This window comes from Corvus moneduloides, chromosome 5 (assembly GCF_009650955.1).
Source record: "Corvus moneduloides isolate bCorMon1 chromosome 5, bCorMon1.pri, whole genome shotgun sequence".
Lineage (NCBI taxonomy): Eukaryota > Metazoa > Chordata > Aves > Passeriformes > Corvidae > Corvus > Corvus moneduloides.
This window is the reverse complement of record NC_045480.1, coordinates 55,055,930-55,069,573: the sequence shown is the minus strand read 5'-3', so window position 1 is coordinate 55,069,573 and position 13,644 is coordinate 55,055,930. Positions and strand designations below refer to the sequence as shown.

The 13,644-nt window shown below is 41.0% G+C and overlaps 1 protein-coding gene across 6 annotated transcripts in view; it reads right to left on the bottom strand.

Moving 5' to 3' along the window:
- FAM13A (family with sequence similarity 13 member A) overlaps window positions 1–13,644 on the bottom strand; it is a 131,661-nt gene that overhangs the window by 42,781 nt on the left and 75,236 nt on the right. For all 6 annotated transcript variants that reach the window (XM_032109717.1, XM_032109718.1, XM_032109719.1 and 3 more), the window contains one exon: window positions 8,298–8,339. In XM_032109717.1, the coding sequence (XP_031965608.1) occupies window positions 8,298–8,339 (42 nt within the window). The remainder of the gene's footprint in view (window positions 1–8,297; window positions 8,340–13,644) is intronic.

Below are 13,644 nucleotides of genomic sequence, written 5' to 3'. Positions count from 1 at the left end.
CCTGAGCAGTTGTGTCATTCAGGTAATTTCATGAAGACATACAAATAACTATTACTGTACCTATTATTACAGATAAAGTATCTGCATACAGGAAACAACATTGGCAAGATCACTCTCTTCCCACATCTAACATCTTGACTGTTAACTACAGGATGGCTTTGGAACTTGAAGTGCACATTTCAAGCACTCTGCTTGCTTTCCAGTTTGCTTACAGGAACTATGTGGCCTCTTCCCAGCCCAAAACTATTTTTTAAGACCTGGTCTCCCATGGCAGACGTATTAGCAAGTAAGGTGCTAGTGTGGTAGGCTAACCCACATCATGAGATACAATTCATGTGCTTGCTACAACTCCTACACCCATGGGAGTAGGTTAATACTGTATCACCTTTTTGTAATATTTACATGCACGCCTAACTGAGTGGGGTTGTCTTTCATATCACACTTCCCTGTTTTCATGCCAGTAAAGTGATAGTGCAGAGAAAGAAGGGATTGTTTGGATTTTAGCTTTTTAAAAGCATCCGTAGGATGTAGCTTTATCAACCAATAAAAATTTTTCTAACACCCCAGCACATTTTGTAGTTGTCTAATTCACAAACTGTGTGCTTTACTAACAGCAATTCAGTTTTAAGTACATTAACCCGAGTAATTTGTAATGACGTGTAACAATTAATTTACTGTATCTAGAAAGGCCCTATTCAGACAATACAGATTCTGTAAGAAAGACAGTAACATGGTGATTTTCAAACTACTGACAACTAACAAGGAAGTACATATACATTACATGCCAGCTGAGTGGATGACTACAAAATGAAGCTCTGACATTCCGATTTTACTGTACTGAATCCAAGTTTACCCTTAGCTCTGTGAAAACTTAGTGCTCTTTATCAGCCCCCCTCTCAATAAGACAGATTTTAAATCAGAGTTTTTCTAGATACACTAACTTCCCTTTAATTCCACAGCTGGTAACTTTTCTGGCTATTTCATTTTGAAGCTTTATTTGAATGCATTGCTAAATTACTTTACTTTCTCTCCACCAACCTTTCTTATACCAAGGAAGTTCACATCCAAAACAAATGGTGGAGGGGAGATAGTTACACAGTGGTTTTAGGATTTGAGCCTGCTGTGGGACAGAACAGGAAGTGCACGAGCACACTGGCAAACCCAGGCAAAGACACCGCCTTGTGAGGATTTCAGAAGCCAGAAAAGCAACCAGGCAGGCAGGGTGTATCCTGTGGGGTTTCCCAAACTTCTTGGGTGGCAGAAGTTGCTCTGCTGTTGGATTTATGCAGAGCAGGCAGGGCAAGCCATGCCTAGAAGAGCCCTCTTGGCATGCCCGCCTGTGCAGGCAGCTGCCTTGCTCAGTACATCATCCGGACAATGGGAACTCATATTCTGCTTCAGTTAATTATTTTCTCCTCACATCTGCTCCATTTCACTGATACGTACGGTCAATTATCTCCACAGCTAGATTATCTTTATTAGACTATGCAGCTGCTGTTGCAGAGCATGCTGAGAAATACTGACTTTTGATAGAAATTAGAAATTGTCTCCTTGGGTGACAGAAGGCAGCAGGACATTTTCCCAGTGCTGAGGGACTTCCAGAAAGCCAGCCAGAAAACCTGCATCAAGGCACATAACTGTATTAAGTGCGATGAACTTTTGAACTTGTTTCTTATGACCCTCATGCTTTTCCTTTTGGGAAGTCTGACCTCTAGCACTTCCCAGTTTTGTCTAACTTGTTTACCCAAGTCTTTTGTTCACTTTCAGAGGTGCTCCATCAGCTCTGGATAATGCCTTACTTCACACATAAGGTAAACTCTTACTGCATGACCTCCTTTCTTCTGTTTCAGCCTCAAAGATGAGAAGGTGGTATTTTCCATCACCATTATATCTCACCTGCCCCCCTAACTAGTACTCTGTAAATTTAAAAGATGTGCACTAGAGTGAGAATTACCTCATGCAATGCCTGCACCTTGTTTGGTCTGCATTGGGCATCTTGTGAGAGCAGACAAATAACTGAGCTGGATATCGAAGCGCCTCCTCCTAATTTCTTTCATTCAAGCCACTACTGAGCAAAATATCTTAGCATCCAGGTAAAAAGAGCAAAGAAAAAAACATGAAACAGAGTAAACTAGCAAACTGACATACTGCCACAGTATTTTCCCAGACTGGGTTTTCATTTATGAAGTAAATGAATTCCTGACAATGCTTAATGGCCTAACTCATAAACTATTCTTGCAATCTGGTACTAAAGACACTTGTTGCTGAGATGTATTTACAGTCCATCTGCTTTATTCAGGAAGCAAAGGTGGGTTTGGTTCCTGTTTTCAGGTTTTTAAAAGCCGAGCACAACAGTAAGAAAGCCTCAATAGATGCAAAAACTTTTCACCATCTTGCTATTCCAGCAAAGTTGAGGATGTTTAAATGGCTTTGACATAACAGATGAGAAACTCCTGAAGTTCTCCCGAATATATTACTTCAATCCATGACCTATGAAGTTCCTATTCATACGTATTTATATGGTCTAAATGCTATCCACTCTCCACACTGTGACATGCAATACTGCAAACTCATGTGGGATCTATTTTAAGACGACTACTTTATTTGACACACTTTGACCAAAGAGAAGGGTTGTGATGGCATAGAAAATGTGAAAATAATGAGTTTAAAAATAAAAGGGGTGTGCTCTTACTTACTGGGATGTCCCATCACACAGAGGACACACTTTCATTATTTTCTCAGCACCTTCACACTTTCACAAGCCCAGATCAAATTATCCTCCCTTTAAACGTGGTAAACTATTTTTTACACTACCTTGTTACTACACAGAAAACTAACCCCACAAAAAGCAACTTTCTTCAGGATTCCTAATGTTTTTCACTTGCACATCCTTTATGATGGATACACACTGACACCTACTGCTTGGAGCAGAGACAACCCTGCAAGGGATTCATAGAGGCCACATGATTCAGCTTGGTGAATTTGCATGGCTGTGTCTGTGCAGGCTCCTCTGCAGAGGAGGGAAATAATCCTCAGGGAGCCTCAGACCTGCACAGCAGCCAGGCACCCAGAGCAGGGGCACCCAGTGGCCTGGTGTTTCCTTTCAGCCAGTGCTGGTGTGAGGGACATGAGTGCGTATCGCATAACATAATCATGATCTGCGATGGAGCCCAGCACTCCTGTGGATCTTAAGACCTCTTATAGCATGTGCCATGAAGGAAGAAGTGTCCAGTGGAAAGGTGGTCAAGCAAATTTCTGAGCAGGTGTGAAATCCAGAGCAAAGTTTTCCAGTTTCTTCAGAAAACTGACCTGAGAACAAACAGCATAAAACATCTTACCCAGTAAACCTCAGGCTAAGAATACCTGACCTGCATTATATAAAAAGAGTTGTCTTAAATAAGAATTGTTAAAAGGAGAAACAGTCAGCTGTACTGAATAATGCCCACAGGATTACTTCTAGGAAAAGAAGCAGGCAAAACTGTCCAATGCCTTGCCCTGCACTCATGGGTATTTAATGCAATCCTTGGCACTGCTTGTGATTTCAGGTCTCATTGCAATTTCAGTTTAATGCTCTGCACGTTAACAAGGAAGCTCCACACTACAAAGCTTTTGCTTTTCTCCCCTGTAATATCAGTCTGGCTTATCTCAGGCCGTACCCATCAGGGAGCTCCTCTGAAAGCGTCTCATGACTAATGTCACATCTAACGCACACACCCCAGCATAAAGCATGCCTGAAGATTCTCTGCCTTCTGAAAACTCATTGCACACGTGGAGTGGAATTGTGCTTACAGGGAATTGCTGCTGCCAGATGCTGCTTCATTACCTGAAAGTGCCAAATGTTTCTCAGTACTGATTACTCAATACAGCTGGCAGTCACAGTCTCGCTGCAGAATTATGCAAGGAGCAGTACTGTGCACTTTTTAACAATCTCAACTCCCTTCGCCACAAGGTCTTGTTACAAAAGGTTTTGGAACGTAAACACCCTTCAGGCACGACTCCCTGAAACAACCACCTAGCAAGGCTTTTCTCTTCTTTGAACAGTATAGAAATCTTGCCTGGTACTGAACACAGCTGAGCCAACAAATTATCTAATCAAGGACTACAGAGAGGGAGAGGACAACCCTGGTCAGCAGTAGGTGAATGCAATCAAACCCCAGATCTCTCAAATTGGTCAAGCTGACCTCATCCTTATTATGCCCAATGAAAGAGGGCTCCAGCTACAAAATTAGTAATTTTCTGCCCAAATCTATGCATAAACTATTTACACACATTCTCTCTCACATCAGTATTGTTATTTAGGATACACATCCTTCCCCCTCTGTCTAAAACTCAGGGGGAATATGTGTACCCTAGTTCACTTCTTATGGTAACAAGGACATCCATGCTCTTTTCTCCATCTTATAACATTTCTTTAATCATCTTCACAAACCTAAAGCCATTGGAACACGAGTGACTTGAAACTGTGTAAGGCCACACCTGTCTCTTTTACAAGGGTATCCATACTCCTTCTAAGTATACTGAAAATACTCCCTTTATATATCCACTGGCACGTGATTACTTCAACTGGAGTATTTTCATCCCATGCCTCCCTTTCATCCCTCCATGAACAAGTATGTTCATGTCCTTTTTTTTCCCCTGGCATTTCCAAATGGGAGGAACTCCCCTTTCACGGTAAAGATTTTCATTATTAGACCTGAGGTAAATTACTTTATTACTTATGTTATTATTTTTGATAGTATGTATCTTAAATTTGATGCTTATCTTTATAAATAAATAAAAATACCTTATGTATATATGACAGTGAAATATTTTATATATATATATACACACACATCTTACTCTATATAATATCTCACTGTCATATATTTTCTCCCAGAGGACACCCCCAACCCTTTCGCCCCTGCTAGAAGCTCAATTAAAGAACATGATTCCATTTTAGTATGCTAGTGGCCATTAAGGAAAAGAAGTTCATGACACTTAAGGAGCTCCAGCAGCAAACCCATTCCTCTCCTACCAGCAATACCTATAGGTCTCAGCCCCTCCCTACCCATTTTTAAGTTCTAGTACTCATGTCCCCTTTTTCCATATAGATGGCATGATATAAAACATTTTGCTGACATCAGAGAGATTAGGTATACTCCTTCCTCTCTCTGGGAAACCTTTTAAAAAATAATGTGGTTGTACCGGTGTTACTGGTACGCTTTTTACAAACCCCTGTCATATTTTGTCTCATTTACTGCTTACTCTTGTACTGTTAAAGACTGTTTATTTCCTTACAAAGTAGCAGTGGTAATAAAGTCTTGACTTTCCCAATATCTAAAGAAAAAAAAAAACCAACAAATCCCCAACCCTAAATCAGTGTCATTTTAAGAAACAGTGTATTTATTGGTGGCATTCTGACAGTTCTGACTTAAAAGTTAAGACCTTCAGCATTTGTCTTCTTGTTAAAAATAGCAACCAGGGAAATATCTCCATTGTTAGCTGACATGGTACAGCACTGAATAATCAAGTCTCTGATTTGATCCTACTAAAACTGATTTACAGAGGGTGTACTGGTTTTGGCTGGGGTAGAGTTGATTTTCTTCCCAGGGGCTGGTATGGGACTGTGTTTTGGATTTGTGCTGAACACAGGGTTGATAACATAGAGATGTTTTTGTTATTGCTGAGCAGGGCTCACACAGAGCCAAGGCCTTTTCTGGTTTTTGTACTGGCAGGGAATTTAGGGGTGCATGGGAGGTTGGGAGGAGACACAGCCAGGCCAGGTGACCCAAACTGACCAAAGGGCTATTCCAGACCATAGGGCACCATGCTCAGTATATAGAGCAGGGAGAAGATGGAGGAAGGGGGAACATTTGGAGTGATGGCATCTGTCTTCTCAAGCCACCATTACATGTGACAGGGCCCTGCTTTCTGGAGATGGCTGAACCTGCCTGCCCATGGGAAGCACTGAATTAATTCCCTGTTCTGCTTTGCTTGTGTGCATGGATCTTTCCTATTAACCTGTCTTTATCTCAACCCATGAGTTTTCCAGCTGTTACCATTCCAGTTCACAACCAAATCCCGCTGGTGGGGGAGTGAGAAAAGCAGCTGGTTGCTGGCTGGGGTTAAACCACGACAGAGGGACACAATGTTCCTTCTGTCTGGCAAAAGCCAAGTATTATGCAGTGTTTGGAAGCTAAAGAGCTCTTGTTCCCACTTACTTAACTTGTTGTATAATTATCTATATGGAACTACTGCATAAACACAGCAGTGACTGCTCTGTACCCAAACATTCATGATTTACTCGAAGGATTTCTTGAACAGTATTTCAAACTATGTAAGTGTGGCTGGTAGCAACAGAAATAGATTTGACCATCAGACAGCTAAAGCAGACAGTCTCCCCTTCCTTGCCCATGGTGTGAAATGCTATTCCTACATATGTCATGCACAGCCTCTGGGGAAACAATCAGAACATTCAAAGTTACGCAGAGAAAACTGGCCACCCATTCAAGTTCCCAGTTGTTGAAGCACCAGGAACTGCCCAGCCAGCACCAGCTCTCCTGCCAAATTAACTGCACCTGGCAACTGACCTCAGGAGGACACATTTCTGATGTGTTATAAACAGAAGCAAGACTTACAAGCTGTTCCCTTTATTTACAAGTAACTATATCCCAGCAATGTTACAAAAGACAAGAGCTTGGCATGAAGCCTGTACCTCAAGGTGTGCTGCTCCCTTTACTCCTACCAGCCATTTCTACAATTCCCATCCATGTGTTTCTTCCTGACTGTTCCCTGCCTATCTGGAAGACAGATTCCCACGGAAATCCATCCCTTCATTTCAGTGGACACACTCATTCTCTGTTCTCCCCCCAATACGCCTACATCTCTATTTAAGATGTTCAAACTTGTTCTCTTCCTCTCAGAAATGTCCTTTGGTATCAGTTTTCTCAGGTCCATTCCTCGCTCCCCATCTCCTTGGTGATCTTGACAAGGTCAGCCAAAGAGAATCTCCTTCATGTATCATTTTTCTATAATCCAGGAAAGGGCTTGGAAGGACAGTTTTGAGCAGTAAGACAGATGGAAATGTAATGAAAGCCTAAAATCATTTGAAGGTCACATTTAGACAGAAAGAAAAACAAAGGGGCGGACGATTTTTAATGCAAAGACAGGATGAAGAATTAAACTCGGGAAAATTTGAGACAGGGGAACGTATGTATGCAGCTACAAAATAATCTCCTGAAGGAAAAGGCAGAATCTCCTTGGACAATCTGGAGCTTTTGAGGCACAGACTGGGCAACATCTGCACAAATACATTACAGGGAGTGATGGTGCATCAACAGGAAGGCAGACAGGATCATGCAACCAGGCTAGTCCATGAACAATTCCCTGACACACTTTCTGCGTCGTATGCATTAACTGCACTCTTTCTGTGCTTCATGTTAGAAAAATTCTTTAAGAAAAAAAACCAAGCTACAAAGATAAACAGGAATATATGCCAGATATTAACACATTCAGACATCACTGTAAGAATTCCAATTATCACTGGGATAGTGATAATTCTCACATAAAGCACCACTGGGATTTCTTTTTATTTGTTTAAACTCTGCAGAGATCAAAGAACCCAATTATAATATCTGGCCCTTCCCTCTCTGCAGCCCTTCATTGTTAATTGCTCTGGCTCCTGTTCTTCCACTAAGTAAAAATTAAAGCATTGGAACTGAGCCTGCTACTGAAGCAAGCAGAGCAAACTTTCACTGATGTCAACAGAATGAGACCCCTTTAAAAGCAGTGACTTTGCCCTCCAGTTGGCAAAACAAGAAACAATTTGTTCGAATGCAGCATGAGCACCATTCCCTCCAGTGAGGCTTACTGGGTACTTAAGCACTCTCCTGCTTTTCTAGGCTGCAGCAGGGAAACAGTTGCTGGATGGGCTGCTGACTCACCATCTGGTTCCTGGTTTCTTTCTGAGCAGCACATGCTGCCAGTTCCTCAAATCCTGTAGCAAAAATCTCTCCTGTGCCTGCAGATAAGCTACTCAGGCGTCTAAGCTACGTAACAAACCAAAGGAAAGAGGAAATCCATGTCCATCTTGTAATAAAGACGTTAAACCCTGGGCCTCCTCTCTAAAGACAGAAGAATAGCAACAGAGATGGTACCTACAAAGACTCATCCCACTAACTGTGCAACAATTACAAATGTAAAACTAATCCTCACTTTGATTACAGTCTGTTCAGAACCTCTGAACCCCTCCCCACATTTAATTCCAATAACAAGGCAATCCCACACAGAAAAATAAATGAAAACAGCTGAGTAAATACCTCACATAGAAGGGTGACATGGGCCGCTCATCTTCTTGGGAGCTAAAAACAAAACATATTTTGTAAGTTAGTATGCAACTCTGTCTTGTATTTGCAGCTCAAGATACTCACTCTTAAAAAGCAGAGATAATAAAAGTGATATTGCACCCATTGCAGAGGTAACACTTCAGTCTATTTTGTCCTCTAGCTGACGCATGGAAGAAAGCTTTAAGTTACTTTCCTTAAATCCTGGCAATCCAACTCGTTTCTCAACGTCCACAAATGTGGCGTAACAGTTCTTCTGCTACACAGCCAGGAGTCATTCTGACTCTGCAACAGTTCTAAGGCTATTCCCATAGCAACAATAAAGCATTTTGCCAGGAAAACCAAGAGAGTCCTTTGCTGTCTGCTGTTCCAGAATTAAACAATCTGCCTATTAAAGCCAAATTTGACAAAAACCACAAATGACATCTTGAGTAACCAAAGAAACGGCCATGGCCATAGGTGCATGCACGAGGCCACCTATTCCCCACTTTTATTGCTCCTGTGGAAAGTTTATTTGAATGAAATTTCTCTTGGTTTGAGACCAGGGATTGCCACTGGCTGGCATGGAGGTCTCATGACAAAATGTTTAGTTGTGTTTTAGTTGTGCACTGTCCTGGCCCCAACATAACTACCTGGTAAGTGACTGACCAGCCCATTGTGCCTGTGCTGGCTCAAGGGTAAGAATGAGCTGGGACACAGAATCACACATTATCTCTTGAATTTTGAAGGATTTTATTTATTGGCTTATAAAAGCTGCTCTAAGCACTCGATAAAAGGGAAAGGAACATCTCTGTAGGATTTGCAGCTAGGAAATCAAGTACTCCAGGTACCTTCTGCAGCTTCCATTGGAGCCAGCATGAAGCTCCCCCAGCAAGATGAGCTGAAACTGGCCTGCAGCCAGGTAAGCACCCTGCCCTCACACTGTACAGAGCCAGAAGAAGATTTAACCATGGCTTATTTCCAACCCAGCCAATGTTATAACTGATGCACAAATATGAACACCAAACCCACTGGGGGGGGTCAGAGCATGAGGGAGGAGGCAGGATACAAGGGAGTCAAAAAGGCAGACAGACAGATAAGCAAGCCAGTGCTCCAGAGAAAAAATAACAGGGATTCGACCCCCCCAACTAGAATATGGAAAGATTCATAAATAGACATATATAGAAAAGACCTTAAAGCACATTCTGATTTGAAGGTAATACCAAATACCACGGACCGGAAGGAAGAGAAACTGCCTTTGAAATCGACGTGGTCTGCCAAAACTTCATCACCTCTGTAAGGCAACAGTGACTGGACAGCTTTCAGCAGCTCCCCAAGAAGAATGGAGTACAGCTGCTACTGGGAACTTTGCTGCCACTTCTACAAGCCTGTCTTCAGTGGCCTGCACAAGCTGCAGTTCCCAGAGCTGCTGCTGCTGCTGCCAGAGCCAAGCAGGACAAAGAGCAGTGCACAGTGGGAGGAGAGCGCCTGCCCGTGAACAGAGACTAACAGCACCTGAAGTGTCTTTGTGAGAAACTGCTACAGCTTTGAGACTGCCTAGAAAAAGTTGACGGAAACACAGAAATGACCATTACTGCCTTTCCCTGAAGACAACCTGCAACAAAGGCATGGGTAAGAACCTCTGCCAGGTAGGGCTCCCTCCCCTGATGGCATGCAGTCTCCCAGCCTGCATGCATGCTATCACTTTATTTAGCACTTACAGAATTTATACTTTTTTTAAGTGTAAAGAAAGTACTTTAAATCACAAAGCTGCTGGTGAAGTTTTTTGCTATGTTCAGTTCACTGCATTAATAGCTGTACTTGTAATCTCAGTGCAAACAAGTCCAAGTAGTGGACAGAAAAGATGAAAAATCTTTTCTCACGTAAATTAAAGTTCACAGTGCCATCAAGATTTCTCTGCATCAATGCAACTTCAAATGACAAAACCAAATGCTGCTTTATGTACAAGTGGCAGCTGCCAAAGCCACACCAAACATGCTTTCTTTTCATCATAAATGCCCCTCCTTATTGCAAGGTTTGTAATTAACTTCCAAATCAAAGAAGCACAATCATACTGAAAAAGTCCAAATAATCTTTTACATTTATGCTCCCAATATTTGTTTTGACAGAGCAGATGGAAAAGTAGTATTCAGCCAGGACTTTGAATCCTCTTGCATTTTCTTCCCTTTCTTCCACAGCAACTGCAACTGGATGCTTCTTAAGGTCAAGCAAGTTTTCTAATTGTACAAAAATTTATCCACCCATACAAAGGAACTGAGGAAAACCAAATTATTTTAAGCCCATCAGCTGGGAATGGCAGAGAAAGAAGCTCTTACAGAAGTCAGAAACCAAATATCAGTTTCACTTAGATCACCAAGTGTCAAGATTTCACATGGTTGGTAATAATTGTAGCTGTGAAAAGCCTCTCTTACTCAATAGTAGTTCATACTTTTACACATGCAGCAAATGAGCAGTAGCTGAATCTGGGATGAAGCCCTCCAGGCTAACTAGTATGAAACCCAGACTTTTGAGAAAACCATAAAAATCTTCTAAATTTCTACCCTGTCCGGCAAAGAACTTATCCATTAGACAAACAGGCTTAGCAGTAAAATAAGTTTTGGGGCTTTTTTGTTTGGTTGGGTTTTTTGTATCCCCAAAGTTTTCTCAAGCTTTACATATGCTTTATGTCCAGAAGGCACTAAAAGGATGAAATAATTTTTAAAAAACCCAGTTATTTATTCAACTATCACTGATTACCTGGTCAAGCAAGTGAGTGCAAAATACAGCAGTCTCTTTTTTCTCAGGCATATAAATAGCTCCCCTAAGTCAAGGGATTAAACAGAAATTAATCATGTCCATGAAATACTTGGGAGATTACCTGACAGCTTCCTTCTTGCTAAAAACCAAAACAAATACCAGCCAAACTAGAAAAAGTCAAACCAAAACCAACCAAAAAAAATACAGCAAATCAAACTTGTTCTGTTTATTTCAGAGCTAAAGAAGTAGTATTATGTATGTTTGTGACCACCACTGAGCTAATAAAAAGTACGTCAGACTGGAAGGAACACCAGTTTAGCCCACCAGTTAGTTTAACACATCTTGGGATTTTCAGGCACATCCTTTCTGTCCCTGAAGAAGGAAACAGGAAAGCCTGGGTGAAGTCTAACTGTTAAACAATAAATTCCCGTTACAGAAGGAGAGTTATCCATTTTTTGCCTCCCTCTTTTGCAACAGGAATGTTACAGGCAACCATTCACCCCGACATTCTTGAACAGGCAATCACAGTCTTCCTTTTTTCTGACATCTCATAGAACCATAGAATTGCTGAGAGTGAAAAAGACCTCTCAGATCAAGTCCAACCTTTAAATCATCTCACTCTTCAGGCAGAATAAGGGAGCTGCTGAGCCTGTTGTAGAACACCCATTTAGATGGAAAATTGCCAATTTACCAGCATAAGGAATACCCCTGTCTCAACCCTCTCCTCGCCAGCCTGAGCTCGCTCCCACTGCAGGTCAGAGAGTGGCTCAGGGTCCTTCCTCCTTGTTTTACCTGCACTTAATTATCACCACTTCTTCTGTCTAAGCTTCCTGGCACTGGAACCTCCATTACAAAGCTACTGCTGCTTTCCTATTCTGCATCTCTTTTCAAAACATAAATGGGACATTTAGTTGATGAAATTAAAAAAAAAAAATACTCTAGATTTTGGCTTCAGGGTTCTTTTTGTGGTTTTCTTTTTTTTTTTTGGTTGCTGTTGTTTTGTTTCTTGGGGTTTTTTTGGGGTTTTTTTGATTGGTTTTGTTTTGTTTTTTTTTTTTACAATTACAAAAATGTACTTTGACTCATGGGTCAACATTTTGCACTGAAGATGAAGGGCCTAGACACTGTCAGGGTCTTGCTGCTCAGCCAAGGTCATGTTTTCCTAATGCCTTGCCATAGGCTCTGTTTGTTCTGACCTCAAATGTTAGATAAGGGAATGGCTTGCTTTCTATTCTACCACAGAAATTCTTGACTTCAAAAGAAATTTAATTGGTTTTTAGTGAGAACACTTTTTTAATGCAAAGCAATAGCTGCTTTTATTTTTAATGCAATCAAACAAAACGGCATTGAAAAATTCAGTGGCAGCAAACTACTAATGATATCAAAAGTTAATGCAGGTTTTGGAGGGAGGAGAAGGAAGGCTAAGCTTGGGCAACTTCTTAAGACTTCAAACTTATCTCCCTCTTGTTTTCTTCTCATCATTCAGAACACTTATGCCTCCTTGGATTAAAAGACATACAATTTTTGCAACTACAGAGGATTTTAACAATATTGCTTATTTATTTATTATGCCATTCAACACCAACAATACTAAAAACAGCTTCAAGGAAACACTGATTTTGAGACCACAGTAGTGCTTTTTGCTGAAAGTCTCATCTTATTCACAAATTTTTCAGCACTTCTTCACCCACCCAAGTCATTTCCCCATAAAAGTTATTTCGATGTTGCAAAAAATGCAAGATTGAAACAGCTCATGAAAATTTATTGCATGCTTATTTTCTCAGTAGAGCTATTTACTCCTAGCTTGTGCTTCGCAGCAGTGGGTAAAAGGCAATGTTTTCGCAAATGAGAAATAGCAGGCAACACAAGCTTTTGCCTTCAAATAAATCCTTCAAAATAAGCTTCCTTCAAATAAATACTGAGGTACATTATGCAAAAGAAGAAAGAATAATACCATCCTTGATACAAGAGTAACCATAAATTAAATCTAACATCATAACAGTGTGGTGATACAATGGTCATCATTACAGTCAGGACCTACCATCAATCCTTGAGCAATGCCACCCTTGCTCTATATCCTTAAACAGAGGGGAAGGAGGGAATGCCATACATGCACTGTTTAAAAAACAAATGCTTAACAGCTATTTTCCTGTGAGAATTATTTCCATGCCAACATTTCATTTTCCCTGAAGAGCAACTTTAGTAAGTGAAAACCATAACATGTTGTTTCAGATATTTATATCCAGTCTTCACAATAGTTGTGCCTATACCCAACCACACCTACCACAGAAACTTAAGTAAGCTACTCAGCAAATGAGCCACATATCAAAATCCAAAGCTGACAACCCAGCTTCTTTATTCTGAACTCACCTATTCTGCAAAAATATCATACAATTGCAAAATATCTCCAATTACTTGGGTGGGGGTGAACTGCTATTGGTTTAAATATTAAACTCCAAAAGATCCCACCATCTTCCCCAAAGCTGTTTCTTCAGCAGTGTTTTTCCTAAAGATCTCTCAACTAAATTCCACTGCATAGGCATCTATCCATAAGCACAACTGCACAGGCTATGCGTGAGGTGGCACT